At 51.0% G+C, this 17,451-nt stretch overlaps 1 protein-coding gene across 1 annotated transcript in view; it reads right to left on the reverse strand.

The window, feature by feature from the left end:
- SLCO2B1 (solute carrier organic anion transporter family member 2B1) overlaps nt 1-16,238 on the reverse strand; it is a gene marked incomplete at both ends in the record, with an annotated part of 45,935 nt that extends 29,697 nt beyond the window's left edge. Inside the window, 6 exons of the mRNA XM_082004388.1 lie at nt 465-595; nt 3,125-3,223; nt 4,378-4,605; nt 5,994-6,156; nt 6,257-6,394; nt 16,158-16,238. Of these exons, the coding sequence (XP_081860514.1) occupies nt 465-595; nt 3,125-3,223; nt 4,378-4,605; nt 5,994-6,156; nt 6,257-6,394; nt 16,158-16,238 (840 nt within the window). The remainder of the gene's footprint in view (nt 1-464; nt 596-3,124; nt 3,224-4,377; nt 4,606-5,993; nt 6,157-6,256; nt 6,395-16,157) is intronic.
- Between the last annotated feature and the right edge of the window lie 1,213 nt (nt 16,239-17,451).

The following is a 17,451-nucleotide window of genomic DNA, read 5'->3' on the forward strand; positions in this document are numbered from 1 at the left end:
CCCACCAGCTCCCAAAAGAGATGCAGCAGAAGGAGCAGGACCGTTGCCTCCCTAGGGAAGGCAAGGAGTCCCACCTCCAGGTGAGACAGGAGGGTGGCTGTGAGAAGAACTTCAACCCATAGAGAACTTGCCCAGTGCTATATGTTCCTCTGCAGAGGAATCAACACACAGGTGTTGTTTCAGTGCCCCACCAAGGAAATTATCCCACTCATTAAGCTGCTCGCACCATGCTGGGTTTCATTAAGCATCTGCTTAGCATACAAGAGCCTCTGACACGGGAGATGAGAGCAAACCACAGCTCACACCTGACTTTGGGATGTGGCTATAAACGGCACGACCACTTCCACCGCCACGCTTCCCATGGACGCTGCAGCTAACGCTGGCGGCGCGGGAGGCACGCGCATATAAATACATGAGGTATTTGTGTGCAATGCCAAAAGCGCAATCCGCAGCACCTCTCCTACCTCTTTCGGCATTTCCCGCGGGAAGAAGAAATAAGGCACCGCAGACAGGGCCACGAGACTGGCTGCGACCAGGAAACCAAGCCACCAGGCGCCGACCCACCGCGGGTCTTTGTTCGTGAGCTGGACGTCGTCTGCAACACAACCGGAGAAATGGGCATTGAATCAAAGGTGAACGGAGGGACTCCAGTGCACCAAAGGGATGGTGATGGATGGCCCCAGTCATCCCAGACATCAGCGTGCTCCAAAGTGGTGGCTCCCAACCTGGGGATCACCAGTTTTGGGGTGTGAGCAGCATTTGCACCTGACTCATCCCATGGTGCTAAATCACATTTCATTCTTCATTTTCACCAGGGTGTCTAAAAATCCACTCAGCCCTTCGGATGGAGACAACTGGGACAAGGAGTGTCCTAGAGCTGGCAAGGCAAAAGAAAGAATCCCCATTACAGCTTTTTCAGAGAAGGGACACCCGTGTTGTGAAAAAGCTTGGAAAATCCTCACTCAAGGAGATTAAGCCATCATATCTGTCAATGCAGAAGGAAAAATCCTTTCTTAAGACTAAAATGGAGTTAACTCCAATTAACTTTTGGCATCCAAGAGCACTGGTTTAGTTTTTTACAGTCTGGCCGCTCACACAAGGAGCCCCCATTGGCAGCAGGACCTGCACCCTGGAGCTCTGCCCACCAGTCTGGCCCATCAGCCGGTGCTTGGTTTGCAGCTCGACCAAGGGAAGCCAATCTTAAAAAAATCCTTTAAGAAGGATTATATCCCTTTCCCCTGATCACCTTCCTTCAGTTCACCCAGCTTCTTCTCCTGTGGCCCTCAGGGCACTCTGCCAAAGATAACATTTTTTGGGGGGTGGGGTGCTTGGCATGAATAAAACGGGGTATGCAGAAGCCAGAATGGAAATTCACAACAGAGTGAGTCTGAATGAAGAAAAGTTTCTACAGAAAAAGGGAATACCTGTGGTTAGATAGCATTCACGAGCAAGCCCAGGAAATATGTCCTCCCAGAAACTTCTTCCTTAACTGTGAGGTTTAACACAAGTGAGCTGTTCTCACCGAGGGGTTGCAATTAAAACTGCAACCAGATTACTGGATTTTTGGTATGGTGGATGCTGCCACATCTAATCTCCCATCTCTGGAAGTAACAAGTGATAGGTCAAAGAAATTTGATAATCTCCTCCCTGCACGATGCATTTAGCAAATTGGGATTTTAAATCCCTTTCTGAATATACACCAAGTTTTTTTCTAGGAAAACGTGAGGTTAAATTAGATTCAGCACGAAGCAGCCACAGCTCACTAGCTTTCCCCAGAAGGCTGAAGACATCTTTAGGCTGAAGACAGCTCTAAAACTGGGTTTCCTCCAGTTCTGGATTACTCAGGCACATTCCTCATTCAACGTCCTTCTGCAGAAAATGGCTTAGAAGAACTGGGCATCAGGGTGTGCAGGCAGACAGCGGACCCTAACGCTATTGCTTCCTCCTTCACGGGCAGACGCGCCAAGACTCCAGACACCTCGACAAGGTTCACCTTGAGGTGAGGAGGAGGAGGATGGATAGCTGCAGCAATAACCTTGGAGGTCCCCGGGTAAGAGGAGGCAAAGTCGAGACGAGAGCGGGCTCTTGTGCTGCAAATACCATAAACGTGTCGAGTGACGAAGCCCAGGTGAAAAAAGGTCTGGTGAAGTCAGTGAGCAGGAGTGAGCTGGAGGCACCGAGAAGGAGCCAAAACTAACGTATCTGTAAGTGTGAACAGGCACTGCTCACCCAGCTCCAGCCCTGGTGCTGCCTGCTCAACGCCCAAAGAAGCCTGTCCACCATCCTCTTCCTCACGTGAGGATACGCAGAGCTCTGTAACGTGTGTTTGCTCCGTTAACAACCGGGAAAGAGCCTCTTGTTTTCCAGGACGGGATTCAAGATCAGCCAAAAAGGAGATGACTACAAGTGCTTTGCTAGCAGGGCTCAAGAAGAGCTTTCAAAGGAAATCCCTTTCATGCTCCTCTTTTGCCCTACCCGGCTTTTCTCTTCTACTTGTCTTCACCTTCCTTCTACCCCACCCTTCCCTCTGCTTCTTCATGTCTCGGGCTCCTGGTACCCATGCTCCATTCCTTCTCTCTTACTTCTCCCCTCCATCTTTCTCCTTTGTACTTCTTTCTGGGTTTTGCTCATCCTCCACATCCCCACTTGTCCCCAGTGCTGGCTTATGGCAAAAAGCTCCTGCTGCTGTTGCTGGCATAAGGCAGAAAATTCGCAGAAGACTGAAAACCAGGTCTGCTCTACAAGCACAATACGGATGGGCGTCCCTCTAACCAAACCTGGCACCAGCCCGGGGGTGAGGGACCCCCAGGTCTGCAGGTTGATTAAAACGTGGGTTTCCAGCAGCCACAGGGCCAGGTTTAAACCTGTGTGTGACACCGAGTCGGGTGGGAAGGACCCACTTATTTGGGGCATGCACCCCAAGCACTGACGGGACCGGTCCCAGAGCATCCCCAGGTGATGGCAGTGATTTAACAGGCAAAGGGAGCAAGCCCTTGCCCCACAGGATGTACCCTCCTCCCTTGGGGGTCGGGATGCCCAGAGAGGGGCCGGACTGCTGCTGGCTCAGTAAACGGGATGCAACGCGAAGGGTGCCGGTCGGCTCTCCGATGGCGCGTCCACTCACCTCCGGTAACTTTGTCGATGTCGACGTAAAAACGCAGCATGACAGAGCCCAGCATGAAGGCCACCCCCGGCCCGATTACAGTCACGGAGAACAAGATCCCTGCAGAGGAGTGAGAGCAGAGAAGGGCTCAGCCCCGCGTGAAGGGACCGCAAGGGACCGGAGATGCCCCGCGGCAGCACCAGGCTGAAGCAGGGTCCACCCCAAATGCCTCCGGCACGGGCTGTTTCCCTGGCAGCCTGCTTATCTCACACCTTTCGAAGGATAACAACCCCATGCTTTCCAAGCTCCTTCATAGAAAACCTTTTGCAAAACTCAGATCTTTCCTGCCACTTTTCTTCAGCCTCCTAGAAAGACTGAAATACACCCAGGAACAAGATGTGCCCCTTGGCATAAGAAATACAGGAAATGCAAAGGGTTTTTTACAAGGTTAAGGAGATAAAAGTTATCAGCAAACTGTCCTGTGTGAATTACTGATAAAAAAATTAAACACATGTAAGATTCAACTCCTATCTTACAGGTCATCTCGTCAAACACGGTTCAGAAGTTCGGAGCTTCTACCAGAGCAAAACTTGATGCCGTACTTCCAGTTTCTTGACAGCAATAACCTGGTTTTGAGCCACCCTTGCTGTCCCATTCAGTTCAAAAGGCCGTCACAGATAACAGCTGGAAAGGGGCTAGAAGGACCTGCAAGGACCACCTTGTCCATCCCACCACCCTGGGACATCCCTGGCAGCTGTGTGCCCAAGCTGTTCTCCAGCACCCCCTCCACTGAAGGATACTTGCCCACCTCCCAGGTAGTTGATCCTGCTTTTTTAGCTTCCTAGAATTTTCCCTATAACTAAACAAAGTCTTCACTGCTGCATCTTAAGCCCATAGCTGCCTCCTGTGAGCACAGAGATCAGGTTATTCCACAACTTGTTGAAGCCTTTTTGGAGGAGGACAGATATGGTTTTATGATTCTCTATCATATCATTATCTTTACCATTCATTATAACCCATCATAAAACTCCGGTTTATCATTCCCAGGTCAAAAATCGCAGCAACTCCCCCAAATCATGTTTTCCAGCACTCCAGGTCTGTCTGCAGCTTGTCCAAGCTTGAAGCAGATAAACTGTTTTTGCAGGAACCTTCCTAGCGCTGGGCAGAGCAGAAAGGGCTGTAGTAGGCTGTGCTCTCGTTAACACAAATTAGTGCTGCCTGGCCTGGCCAACTAATTCCGGCTTCCCCTCTTCCCACAGCAGCCCCAGCCTTACCCAAATAGAGGGGGGAGTTCCTCTCGCTGGCGAAGTCATCGATGTAGGAGATCCCGAAGGGCTGGATGGGGACGCCGCCGATGCCCAGCAGCGCCTGGGCGACGAACATGACGAGGAGAACCTCGTGGTTCTCCCTGGCAGCGCGGGGGGTGCAGCCGGCGTCGCTGAGGTTCCCGCGGGGCCCCGGCACCCCGGGCTGGCACAGGTCGGTGGCGTTGCTGAACATGCCTGCGATGACAAGGGGAGCGGGTCTAAGGGGCTCAGCCTGGAGAAAGAGCTGCCCTAAGACGGCAGCAAGCAGGTGGATATGCACTCGGTAGGTGCCGGGTGGGAAACGTCAGCGGAAGAAAATGCAAAGTGCAAATATTACGGCGCAGATGTCCACAGTGAGGTGGACGCACGTGCGGCAAAAAGCCGCCTCCATCGAAAAAGCAGAGCTCAGATCACCTCCAGGACCTTCGACAGACCTTGCGATAAAGGCAAGTGAGCAAAAGTGCAGGTTTCGTGAACAGCTACTCAGGAAACGAGAACCCGTTTTACCCAGAAATGGATTACAAAGCTGCCTAAGTGAAAGTGCTGATTCTAGCACCCTTATCTTCCTTAAAATACTGGGGGAGGGGGGGTGTTTACAGCAGGATTTCCATGGTTATGCCCCAAATCACATGCGACTGAGTGCTCGACACCGGACCACCTGCACCCGCGCTCCTGGAACGCACGGCTAATTGTTGCCAAACTGTCGTTAGCACCTGAGCCCTGTCTGCAGCCATGAATTATTCACCTATTTAGTCTTCTTTTGGTTGGCTGCAGCTGAGTGAACCAGCTGTGCTCTCTCTGGCGAGCCAGAGAAAAGCTGTTTACTGGAGGTTTCTGAAAGATTTGTTGGAGCTTCATGGCAGGATTTGGGAAAGTAACAAGAGAGCGGTTTTCTCCTTTCTTTTCTCACCCCTTCACCTTCTTTCACGGAGAAAATCCCCAATCCACCCTGACCTGCTCCTCCATGAGTGATTTACACCTGCATGTTTCTTTCACAAGAGGTTGATTTTCTGGTGGGGTCTAAAAACCCAAAGCATTCCCTCAAAGACAGGTCAGCTAGACAGGGGAAGACAGGTGAGGTGCCCCAAAAGCAGAAGAAGTTAGGTGTGAAATTAGGGCATTTCACCCCCATTGGGTCAAGTCAAGCTCCTTCCTGCACTTCTTGTTTCCTTCCCTTTATGGGCTTCAGAGTTCATGAGGTCTTATCTTATCTATGTCATGAAAATAAGGGAGCAGTTCATGTCCATGAGGACAACTTGGCTCAACTCACAGAAGATGAGAGCCCTGATGGCTGGAGAAGACCTTCTGGTGTTTGTCTGCTGCCTGGATGTGCAGAAGACAAGGGGAATCAGAGACACAGCCTATGTTTTGATGGATTTCATGCCCTTTCCTGTGGTTCCAGCTGTCCCCTGGCTCTGCTTCCCACCATCAGCTGTTGCCTCTCAGGACTAAGATGATTTCATTCTCAGAAACTTAAAAATCCTTGAGGACAAACCCACAACTTGCAGCTCCCAACCCCTCAAGGGAAGGTCATTCCCTTTATCTGTCTGAAAAGGCATAAAGGAAGTTCCTAGAGTACCTACTGGCAACAGACTGGTCATACTTGTAGGGTCCAGTTATGAAGTGGGGGAGAGACATGAGGAACCCAGCCAAGGAGACGAGGATGGCACCACAGCCGATGAAACGAGGTCTGTGCACTCGGCTCCCAAAGTAACTTATGAAGACGATCAGCAAAGTGTTCCCAACCTGCAGCAGGACACACAGACCAAGAGGTCTCACAAGGGAATGACAGGAGCACGGGAAGAGCATTCACTAGGTAGACTAGGAGAAGCAAGCTGGTTTTCACCTCATTGAAGGAAGCCAGGAGCCCCGACGTCTTGCTGGAGAGGCCATATCGTCTCTCGATGGTTGAGATGGAGCTCTTCAGATAGCCAGAGACCAGGAGCTGGGAGAGCTGCAGGAGCCCGTGGCAGAAAACGAAGAACTGCCAACACAAAAAGAGAGCATCCAGCATGATTACTGCAAGCTGCAACATAACAAATGGCATCTCCTGCATAAAGGCACGATTATTGAACATGAACCTTTGACCAGGAGCCTTTGAAATATCACCCCTGCTCCTGCCACCAGTGGTCTTCTGAGATTAGGTCAGCGCCATTAAATAGTCCTCGGCCAAAAATGACAACAGGGTTAGTATTTGTAAGGAGAGTGTAGTTTCTTCAGCTGAAAGTAGCTTTGGACAAACAGATCATTTCAGTTGGGATGCTACTTGTTTGTGTTGGCCTTGACCCCGAGATCCAGCAGCAGAAGCGGGAGGTTGCACAACCTTCCCGCGCCCGTCCAGCCCAAGGCAGGCAGCCATCCCCAGTGCTGGCAGAAGCTCTTCTGGGACAGGAACGAGCCTTTCCAAACACAGCAACAAACAGCTTCTTTAGAGAAAGTCAGGAGAAGGTCAGCAAGAATAATTCAGACTTTCTCTTTTCCTTTCCTTCTTGCAAAGTAAAGAATATATCTCCTTTGGGAAAATGTGATGGTTCCTTTCCACTTCCAGAAGGAAACCTAGTCAAAGGCCATCATCTCCCGGAAAACCATCTGACCTCATCTCCTCCAGAGTTTGGGACATATTGGTGCTCGGCTGCCCAGACAAACACATGGCTTGAGCTGCCCCACCATTATGGAGAGCAGCATCCATCTTCCCGCTCCTCACACAGAAGCATTTTGCAAGTGCCAAATGAACTGCCCCAGGAGGGATGGAGACCACCTCCCCTTCATCCACAGCTCTGCAAAGTACTCAGTGAAGGAAAGGAGCTGCCAAGCAATCTCCTTCCCTGCTGCCACGTGGCTCTCCACAGGCATCCTTCCAGCCCCCAAATGAGTTAAAATAAACAAACCAACCCAAACTGTCGCATGCCCTAAGGAGATGGCCCATTCAACTCACTGCAGGACAGGCTGGGTACCCCTGGGTCCTTGCGGAGCTGCTGATCTCAGCCTTGGATGCTGCCCAAAGCCACAGGGTGCTGCTTTTGGCGGGTGCTTCCCCGGCCACTGGCTGGAGCAGGGCATCGCCCTGGCTCTGCGTGTTTTGCAGCCAGCTCCCACCAGGCAGGAGCCTGGCCCAGAGGAGCTGCTCAGCCTGGCCTGGACTTCTGCTACGTCTTGTTCTGATCCGGGGCTGAAGTGGGGTCGCTGCCAAACCGGACTGCTCTGCAAAGCAGAGGGGCTATTTACAGCACAAAAAGGGAAAAAGAGGATGCTCAAGCCCGCTCGGCTCCCTGAGAGCTGGAGCGCCGGGGTGTGGGTACCACCACCACAAGTGATGCCTTGGCATCGTGCAAAGCAGGATGCGGTTCAGGACACTCCCCCTTCCAGGCTCATGCCGTCACTGAGGGATGCACTGTGTTTGGGCTAGGAAAATGTCACCCAGCCAGAGGAAAGCTTCCCAGAGTCAGCTCTGCTAAAACTCCTACGCTCCTGCAAGACAGGCTGGCTATGTCCAGGCACTGTTTCCTGAATACATGAGTTCAGATGGAAGTGTTGAGGCTGGATTCATTTTTTCCAGGCATCTAAAACCCACAGCCCGATCAGTATCCAAATCCAGGACCTCCACGGCACGTTGGTTTACATCCGCTCCCTGCTCAGCAGCTGCCCACCAGTGCCCCATATCCTCTGCAGCACAGGGGGTCAAAATGACCTGGGAACCTGCTGCTTTATTCTCCCCTATCTGGGCAGATTAAAGCACAGAAAAGAGAAAAGGCTCCGTAAAGGACTGCGTTTTGTCCCGCAGCAAAAATCACTTGTTTACCTTTCTGTATCTGATCAAGACATCCTTTCCTCTAGCTTGTATGGTGCGGAAAAATGCTCTTCGCGCCTGGAAGGAGAGACCATTACTGACACCAGCGTGACCCTCGTAAACAGAGGGAGAGACTTCCCTGAGGACCAACTGCTGCAGAGCATAAGCTCCATTCTGCTCGAGAGCCACAGGGTGTAGACGCCTACAGAATCTCCAAGCTGCCAGAGGTCATATGGACATGCACACCAACATGCGCTTCTCCTGTCCCGGGAGATCTCAGCAGGGCTAACCCTGCAGACAAAGCCTGCTTTCATCAAAGTCCTTCCCTGCCAGCAGAGCCTGCTTCTTCATACTCCCAGCAAAAGAAGGGAGAAGCGGCAGACGGCAGTGCTGTTAAGAATGAAGGCAACGCACTCAAATCAAGTTATGTCTGCTTATCAGCTCCCAGGAGACAACCAACCAACCTAGAGCATCCCCTTCCACCTTCTCACAGTGCAGGCTGTATTTACAAGCCTGACATTACAAGCCTGAAAGGCTTGAGAGAGGGGTGTGACACCAAGAGACGTGGTTCAGGTCTCCTCCATTCAAATGCACGGCTGCAAGTTTTGGTTGAGTCCCAAAGATTGAGTCTATACTTGTAAATGAAACAGGCTGGGGGCCATTCTCTGATGCCAAGGCCAGTGGGAACAGGACAGCCCGCATCCATCCAACCAAACTCACTGAGCCTTCAAAATAGGGTGGTTTCACCCAAAATGCTTGCTGGGAATTGTCCCCAGTCTTCAGCTTCACGTTTTTTTGGGAAAGCAGCAGCTGGCCCAGAGCCAAGCCATGGAGTAGGTGATAATTCAGAGGTACAGCCAGACAAGCTGTAATGCTGAGGTCCACTCGGGGGTCTCGATACACAAAAAGCCCCCTCCATCCCTGGGGAGGCTGATCTGGGAACCGGCGTTAGCGTGCCCAGCCCTGCTCCCCCAGCCTGTGCTGGGGTGAAGGTGCAGGGTGGGCTCGGTCTTGCCTTTGGGACACAGCCACACCATGATGCTCATTACAAGAGGGTTTTGGTTTTCACAGAATCACTAAGGTTGGAAAGGACCTTCAAGATCATCAAGTCCAACCATTAACCCAATGCCACCATGTTGGGTTTTCTTCTAGCAAGCTGCTGCTTGCAGCACTGGTTATCCAGACCTACGCCAAAAGAAGGATCCTGCACTTTCTGCAGCCCACGGAACAACCACCACCTGTGTCCCCCCAAAACCCCTGCTTGGGTTTGGGGGATGCCCTCCCCACTACAGCCTGGAGGGCAGGGCTTCAGGGGATGAACTGACTTGGAGTGCAGACAGCTCCTGCGCTGGAACCTGTGGTGCACTTTCGTAGGCTTCCCCTTCCCTCCTCTGAAGAGAAAAGCTGCACCGCAGGTCCTGGGGAACACGGAGAAGAGCTAAAGCCTGGGTCAGTGCAAGGTGGCAGGACATCCCGAGGGCGCTGCCGCAGCTTAAGGACACTGGAGGCGGAGGACAAGGGGCCTGGGTAATGCCGGGGGCTGCTGGGGTGGTTAAAGAAAGCCCAGCAAGAACCCTCAGGTACGCACCATGTCCCACCAAGGAAGCGGGAGCGGTGAAAGAGCCACAAAGGCATCCGACCACAGTGGAAACAGCAGGATGAAACGAAGGGAAGGAAATCCCCACGGGCTGCCTGGCAGAGCTATTGATAGCAGTTTTTAATTAAACATTTCAACCTGTTTTCTTCAACACGTGCCTTTTTTTAAAATGACTGCTAACAACCGAACACGTTAGAGGGGCCAACATCTAACATTTCTACACCGTGTGTGTTGAAAGAGCAAAGACCAGGAGATTTATAAAAACCTGGGTACCCAGGTGGTGACTGCACTAATTGCTGCACAAAAGGTTTTAGACACAAGTCAGAACCCCGGAGCAAGCAGGGGAATATTTAGAAATCAAGATGGAAATGGCTGAGAAGGAAGAAACAAACCCGAATGTGAAGAACATTACCTGCATTTTCTCCAACTTCTGCAGCGATTTTAAGTCAAGTAGTTCTGGAAAACGTCACAGAAGAACTTGGCTTTTTGCAGGATCTGCCAGACTTTCTGTGTTTCCCAGTTCTCCATGATGGTGATTTACTTTCCTAAGGTAGCAAAGTGGGAGGTCTCGCAATTAAAGCTCTGCAAGGCCAAGCCTCCTCCTTGACCCTCAGGGAGTCACTGCGGGCAACCGGCCTAACCGCGGGGCAATTTTAGGCTGAGGGCTATTTTAACGAGTGAGAAATAGAGAGCTGGTAATTGCCAGTCTGTGATTTCCAGTCTGCCCCATTACAGCTGTGATGATGGTGGTGGGTGGTCAAGCCCCAGCGGTGTGTCTATCACAGGGGTCCTCCGGGACCTCCCAAGATATTTGGTGTGGGGTTGACCACGTGCAGATCCAGATGCTACCCTGCGCCTTCCTCAGCTACGTCTGGCAGGCAGCCCATGCCACAGGGCAGGCAGACCCTCTGCGTCACATCTCTGTGCCGTCCAGATACTTTCCCAAGGACTTGAGGCTGGGGTCCCTCTATGCCCGGACTTGGGACCGGTGGGATCAGCCAGCCAGGGTCTGACAGGTTACCCCAGCAGCAGGAGAAGATCAGAAGGTGGCCTGGGTCTGCAGACACCAGACTTTTCCCACGACCTGGGCCCTGGCAGCAGGTCACAGCTATGGAAAAACAGGAGCAGCCCCAGAGCTGGGTGCTCCCAGAAGCAGCCCCAAGCCCAGCTGCCTGGCACCCCTCTCCCCTTATGGGCCAAGCCACGCTCACATCTTTCCCTGCTGCATCAGTAGAATTAAAACAACTCAGAGAATCCAAACAAGCGCTTGCGTCAGCTGAGGAGGAAGGAAGGGAGAGGTTTTTTAATGGCTTTTTTTTTTTTATAAACATCTTTGAAGCATTATTATCAGAGTCTGATCAGGCTCTATGTTGGGATAACACCAACCATCGCACTAGACCAGGGACAGATGGTGCTCGGTATCGATGTACCCCTGCCAAAAACAACCCCCTTGCAGTGCCAGGGTGCAGAGCAAACTTCCTCCTGGAGCTGTGCCACCACCGCTTCCCACCACCAGTGAGGTGTGGAGAGTGCCTGAGACATCTTCTCAGAGAGAAGGGCAGCATCCCTGCCAGGTCTTTGGTGAGGTGCCCTCACTCGCAGGCAACTATGTCCCAACCCAATGTCTACACCCTCCGTAACCAGCACTGGGATGAGTGCTTCTCCCGTCTACCACACATTGAAGAAGGAGCTTCTCTGCAGTTGTGCACTCTCGGAGGAACTCCCTGCTTTTCTGCTTTTCTCTGGGTTTTTTTAGTATGTTTTTGCAGGCATTGCTCTGTTAAGCCTTGCATTGCGTTGGCGAGGTATTGCTGCTCCCACTCTGTACGTTTAAGAGAATAATGTACTCCATTCTAAGCAGCCAATAAATTACAGACCTGGAGATTAAAGACCAGTATCTCCTCTCTCAGTGATCTGGAAAAGACTTCGTACAAAGCTTCCATTGTGTTTCTAGTGTTGATCGTGCAGTTTGGCAACAAATCCTCCATGTAAGGACTCTGAAAGCCGCACACACAGTCTAGCCCCAGTTGTCACAGGGAAGTCCCTATCACACTGTTTCCATGTGTTTGGGAGACTTTTGCTGCTATTTTAAGAAAGGGTTTGTGCCTTCGCACAGACAAAATCCCATGCGTTGGGCTGTGCTTACAGAGAGGAAACAACGGGTCTGGGAAGAATCAGCTTGTTCCAGTTTAATCAACACCAGCTGGGTGCCATTGGGCACAAGTCCCTACCACTGTGCAAAACCACCTGTAATAAAGGCTTGGGGCAGGGACAGCTCTAGTTTGTTCTTGAACTAAAGCACTAAGCAGAAATCATCAAGGGCTGAAGCTCCCACGGAGGTTGAATGTCCTCAGCCAGGTCCTCAATAGCTTTAGGAAGTGTGTATGTGCACGCCATCCCTTGAGGAGGGGTGTTGGATCTACAGCTGTGTCTGCAAATGAACCTCAAAGCCACCTCTGGGGTCTGAAGGTCGTCGGGCACGTCGTCAAGGTGCAGGATGGCAACAGGCAGGGTCTGGCAGGGATGGGAAATACATGGCCATGGGACCACAGCATCCCCCTGGGGCTGCTCACCTTCCCACACATGTCCTTAACAAGAAGAGGTTTCACCAACCTCGTCAACGGCACCACGTGCACCTCAAGCAACCCAGCAGTTGACCACATCAGCAACCAGAGTCTTCAAATGTCCAAGTGGACTTCCAGGTCTTCCAGATATCCCAGTTTTATTGGGCAAAACTTCTTTATATTGGCTACAGTGAATCACACTACGGACTGTGCTTTACTGCCCAGCAAGTCATCGCGCTCCGTCTGCTTCCCCTTCCTCTGCAGGTGAACTGCTGCCGTAACACACACATAGGCTTTCCAAAAAAACTTCTCCTTCTGTAGCAGTCTCCGTCAGAGGATCCCAAACTACTTCTCCGCATCTTTGCAGAACCCTGCAGGGAGGCAGTTCTTTGGCAAGACCTCTCTTCCCAAACATGTGTGTCCGGCATGTGATGCTTAATGCTCCTTGAAGCCAAGACAAGATGTTGGACTTCAATAGAAGCAGCAGCAGACCTGATCTAATCTGCTCTGATGGACTGCAGGAATTCATGCCAGGTATCTCTAAAGGCTCAGGGACCATCAGCCCCGGGAGCATTCCCCAGAATGACAGCTTTGAGTTATGCCTCTCAGCCTCATTTTGACATGTGGCATTTAGTTTTCATGACACTCCCTCTCTCTGGATATATATATATTTAAAAAAATGCAGTGCTGTGATTTTTGGTCTTTCAGCCACTTCAAATGCATAAACCACATTGTGCAATGGTTTTGTGTTTCTGCAAGATCCATTCAAACCCTGGACTTGAAGTTATGTTTTCTGAGGAAGTCATTTAGAAACCGGACAGGGTGACCTAACTTCTTGAAAGCAAAAAAAAAAAAAAAAAAAGAGAGATCTGGGGAAAACATCCTGTGCTGAATATAATTGTGTGCTTGGTGACATGCACAGTCAAGTCAGCTCTGCCTCAGGGGTGAAAACAAGTCCTTCAGCAGTTTAATATGAAACATAGAATTGGAAGAGAGGATTTGCTCTCCTTGGCCATGGGCTGCAGCCAGGGTAACCCCTGGCAATGCCAGGGTAACCCTTGGCAATGGCTTCGTCGAGGTTGGTCCCAGCCTGCTGCGATTGCAATTATCCCTGCAGCGTCCTGCGATGCTGCTCTGACCTGGAGGGATCAGTCAGGGTTTCCCTGCTGAGCTTTCCAAGCAGAAATTCAGCAGTAGGGTGTCTCTCAGGAGCGGAAATGTTCTCCACCAAAATCCCTTACTTCTGCCCTTCTCATGGTGGGCTCCAGGGACCCTTCAGAAAGCAGCAGACTTTAGCAGACATGGGAGGTTTAAGAGCTGCCTATTGCCCTGCCCAGGGCTAACCTGCAATATTCTCCACGAAGAGTTCCCTCTACATCTACCTTCATGGATACCTTCGCTCAGCAAAATAGATGTTGATCCTGCCACAAGGGGTGAGGGTGATTAAATTCACCAGCATTTGTTATAAAACCCCAAACCCCAAAATCTTCCCCACAAAAGGGCCAGGGAGATCTTAAGCCTTGAACACTGGCTGTCACCTTTGGCTCTACAGCCTAGTGAGACTCCCTAAGGAGTCAGGTAATTGGCTTTGAACTACACCAACCGTAGCACTGAATTGGTGATAATGCTGCCACTGTCGATAAGGTGTAATTATTCAACCAAAGGAGAATGAACCAGCCCGTGGTTCTGCAAAGAGCTCCTCAAAGGCTCAGCTGGAGAGGGCCTGAGGTTGCACCGAGTCCAGCAGGACTCCTACAGCGTTGCATTGCCATACGGCTTTGAAGCAGCAAGGTTGATATGACCGGCTCTGGCTTACATCAAAATTAAATGAAAAGACAACAGAGAGAATGAGGAATCTGATCTCCCAACTTACCAAGTCACTACCGACCTTCCTAAACAAATAAAACCACCATTTCCCGCACATGCTTGCAGTGACATGCTAAGAAAAGCTCATGTTAAATCATGTATTTGCATTCTGCACGTGTACAAAGAACACCCCCAAACCTGTGACTGTATAATAACAGAAAAAGCATTTTCCATCTTATTCTCCTTTCTTCACCCAGCAGGTTTTGATCCGCTCCCCCATCACACCACCTTTGGCTCCCCCAGACCTCTGTGTCTCAAGCACCCGCTTCGCAGTAGTCTATTCCCACAGCAAAACACCCGTACCTGTCACCTCTTCTTGTTTAAACGAGAGCATCTTGAAGGTTGATGTTCACAAGCCGAACAACATGCTCCACTGAGCATAGCAGTTGTCATCCAGCTAGACCACAGCTGGCTTAGTTTTATTTTCCTGCTTCCTTATGACGTGTAAGAAAAGCGCACAAAACTTCCAAAAAGTCCTTTTTGCAGAAAAGAAGATGGAAATATGAACTTGATTCTGATGCAAGCTAAGAACTCGGTTTTTCCGACAACACTGTGGTCAACGCTGATTATTGCTTCCACTTTGCAGATGCTGGTCTTATCTAAACATTTACACACTTTTTTTCTTTTGAGTGTTGCTACACTTCTCCAGCAGTACCTTGCAGCAGACCACCAGTTGCACAAGAGGTGTGATCATCATCATTACATGGGACTTTTTAAAAATACCATTAGCACTAAACAAAGAGAAAAGGATTCCCCACCACCTCCATGAGCCAAGGATCATGGATCCTCCTCTGCAAACAACTGAGCGTGCCAATAACGAGCTGAGAAGCCTCCCTGGCACAGATGCAGCCATGGGTAGGAGGCAGGAGGCCACATCTGCAGGCAAGGTCAAGACCAATGTGCTAATCCAAAACAGGCAGCACTGGCCCCACCATCAGAAGATCTCAGCTTCTAATGCATCCGGCCTCACACCTCTTCCAGCTTTGAGAAGGGGAGAAAAAGGGACCTTCACCCAGGGCTCCCCACGGCTCGGTGGTTTGGGTGCTCCAGGGCAGAGGAAACGTGGCCTCATGCCCATGTTGACGCGTCGAGCCGGTCCTCTGCCTTCCCTCTGAGCCCTCTGACCACCAGACTGCTGTGCAGAAGTGATCATCACCTCCTGCCGTTCCCACCACAGCCAACTTTTGGGGCTTCTCCAAAGGGAGAAAGTCCACTTTGAAGCCCACTCATCTGGTTGCCTGCACTGGACCTGGCAGAGCTCTTGAGTGGAGGTATGGAGGAACCATCTCCCTGCATGCCCCCAGACACCCAACAGCAAAACAAGAGGAGCTGGGTGAACTTTCACGAGGGTCAGGCGGCACTGCAGGGCGGACGGCCTGAATCGCTGCGTAGGACATACGTTTTCAGTGACTGAACTCAAGAAAGGGAATGGTTTAAGCCAAGTAGATGCTGCTCCTTGCCTAAATGGGGGCTAATAGCCCAAGCTTTGCAGGCTGCTGTGTGCTGAGCTCCAAGAGCGAGTACCGACCCCCCTTCCTCCATCTCTGCTACCTGCACGCATTTATCATGGCCACCATACAGAAATTATTTCCGTGAGGACTGAGGCTCATAGCTGCTTTAGGATCTGGAATTTGTTTCTCCTGAGGGTTTGCTTCGGGCTCTGGGAGTTTCACTGACCGAAAGTTAAATACCGCAAAAGCTGGAAGTTAAACTTGCATCGCAACTTCGTTGTCCCACCACTTCTTCTGGATGGACCCGGCTGCACATCCAGTGGCGCTTCTGCCGCAGGGAGCACCCAGAGGTTTTTTCAAATACGTGTTGTAAACAGAAATCCTGTTTACAAAATTACAAATCTGCCTTCTGCAGAAAGCTAAACTCCTCTTTACAAGGCAAGGGATCCAAGGGGGACTTACAGAAAGCAGGAGGTATTTACCTTGATACTGAGAAACGGGTTCCTGCAGAGCGTTTTCCGGGACCGATCCGGGTAGCTGCCCTTCGTAGCAGTGCTCGTCATTCTGTCAGGTCTGCTTTATCCGCCTGCCAAAATAAAACATTCAGCACAATGCTAAGTTGCTCTGCCTGAATTTGCCTTGCTCAGCACAGCAAAATCCTGTCGTGCTTTGCAAACACCCACACAGGAGGCGCAGTGTCGTCGTAAGCAATTATTAATTATTCCTGGTTTTCATTTTCTTTTAGCGCTTCGCTTCAGCGAAGGAAAAAAGCAGCATGCAAAGCACTAACACACTGATCACCGGGACTCATAAGAAGTGAAAAATTATCAATCATTTCACTTCAAAGCAACAAAGCAGAGCTGGGCCAGGATCTTGGCATTCCCAAATGCCAGCGATACCAGAGCATAACTGGGGCCAACGCTCTTCAACATAATCAAGGCCAATGTTGTTTAAACATTACCTGGGCCAATACCGTTTAACATCCTTATCAGTGACCTGGGTGATGGGGCAGAGTGCATCCTCAGCCGGCTGGCAGGAGATGCACGACTGGGAGGAGCAACCGACACAGCCGATGGTTGTGCTGACATACATAGGGACCTCAATCGGCTGGAGAACCTCATGAAGTTCAACTAGAAGTGCAAAGTCCTGCCATTGAGGAGGAACAACCCCAGTCACCAGCACAGGCTGGGGTCCAACCAGCTCTGCAGAGAAGGACCTTGGGCTGAATATGGGCCAGCAACGCTCCCGCACAGCAAGGAAAGCCAGCTGGGCTGCGTTAGGAGGAGTGTTGACATGATCTCCAAAGATCCCTTCCAACCTCAGCCATTCTGTGCTCCTGTAATATCCATTTCAATACGCCTAGAAGGAAGGCAGGCAATATTTACTGTCCCAAATTATGGGACTCTGCTTGCTCTCACTGACCCCTTCATATCCCTGAACCGCAAAGGACATCTCAGCTTCTTTTTGTCTGGTATCAACCACATACCTAGATCGACCATCCCAAATGGATCCCAAATGGATCTCCAGACCTCCCCTAATCCCACTCTGAACCCCAGCCACAAGGAGCATCCTAGAGTCTTCACAGGGGGCCTGGGGCAGGCTCTGGTCTCCACCGTGCGGGTGTGAATCTCCTAGAGCCTTATTCTCCCTCCCACGGTAGCGCATCTCCACAAACCTCAGAGCAGCTCCTCTGATTTCGTTAGATACAGCTGGGACCAGGATCCAGCCTCTGCATTATATATTGCACTATATCAAGCTGTCTTAGCTTTCTAGGTA

This window comes from Phaethon aethereus, assembly GCF_964289735.1.
Source record: "Phaethon aethereus genome assembly, chromosome: 1".
In the NCBI taxonomy this organism is placed as follows: Eukaryota; Metazoa; Chordata; class Aves; order Phaethontiformes; family Phaethontidae; genus Phaethon; species Phaethon aethereus.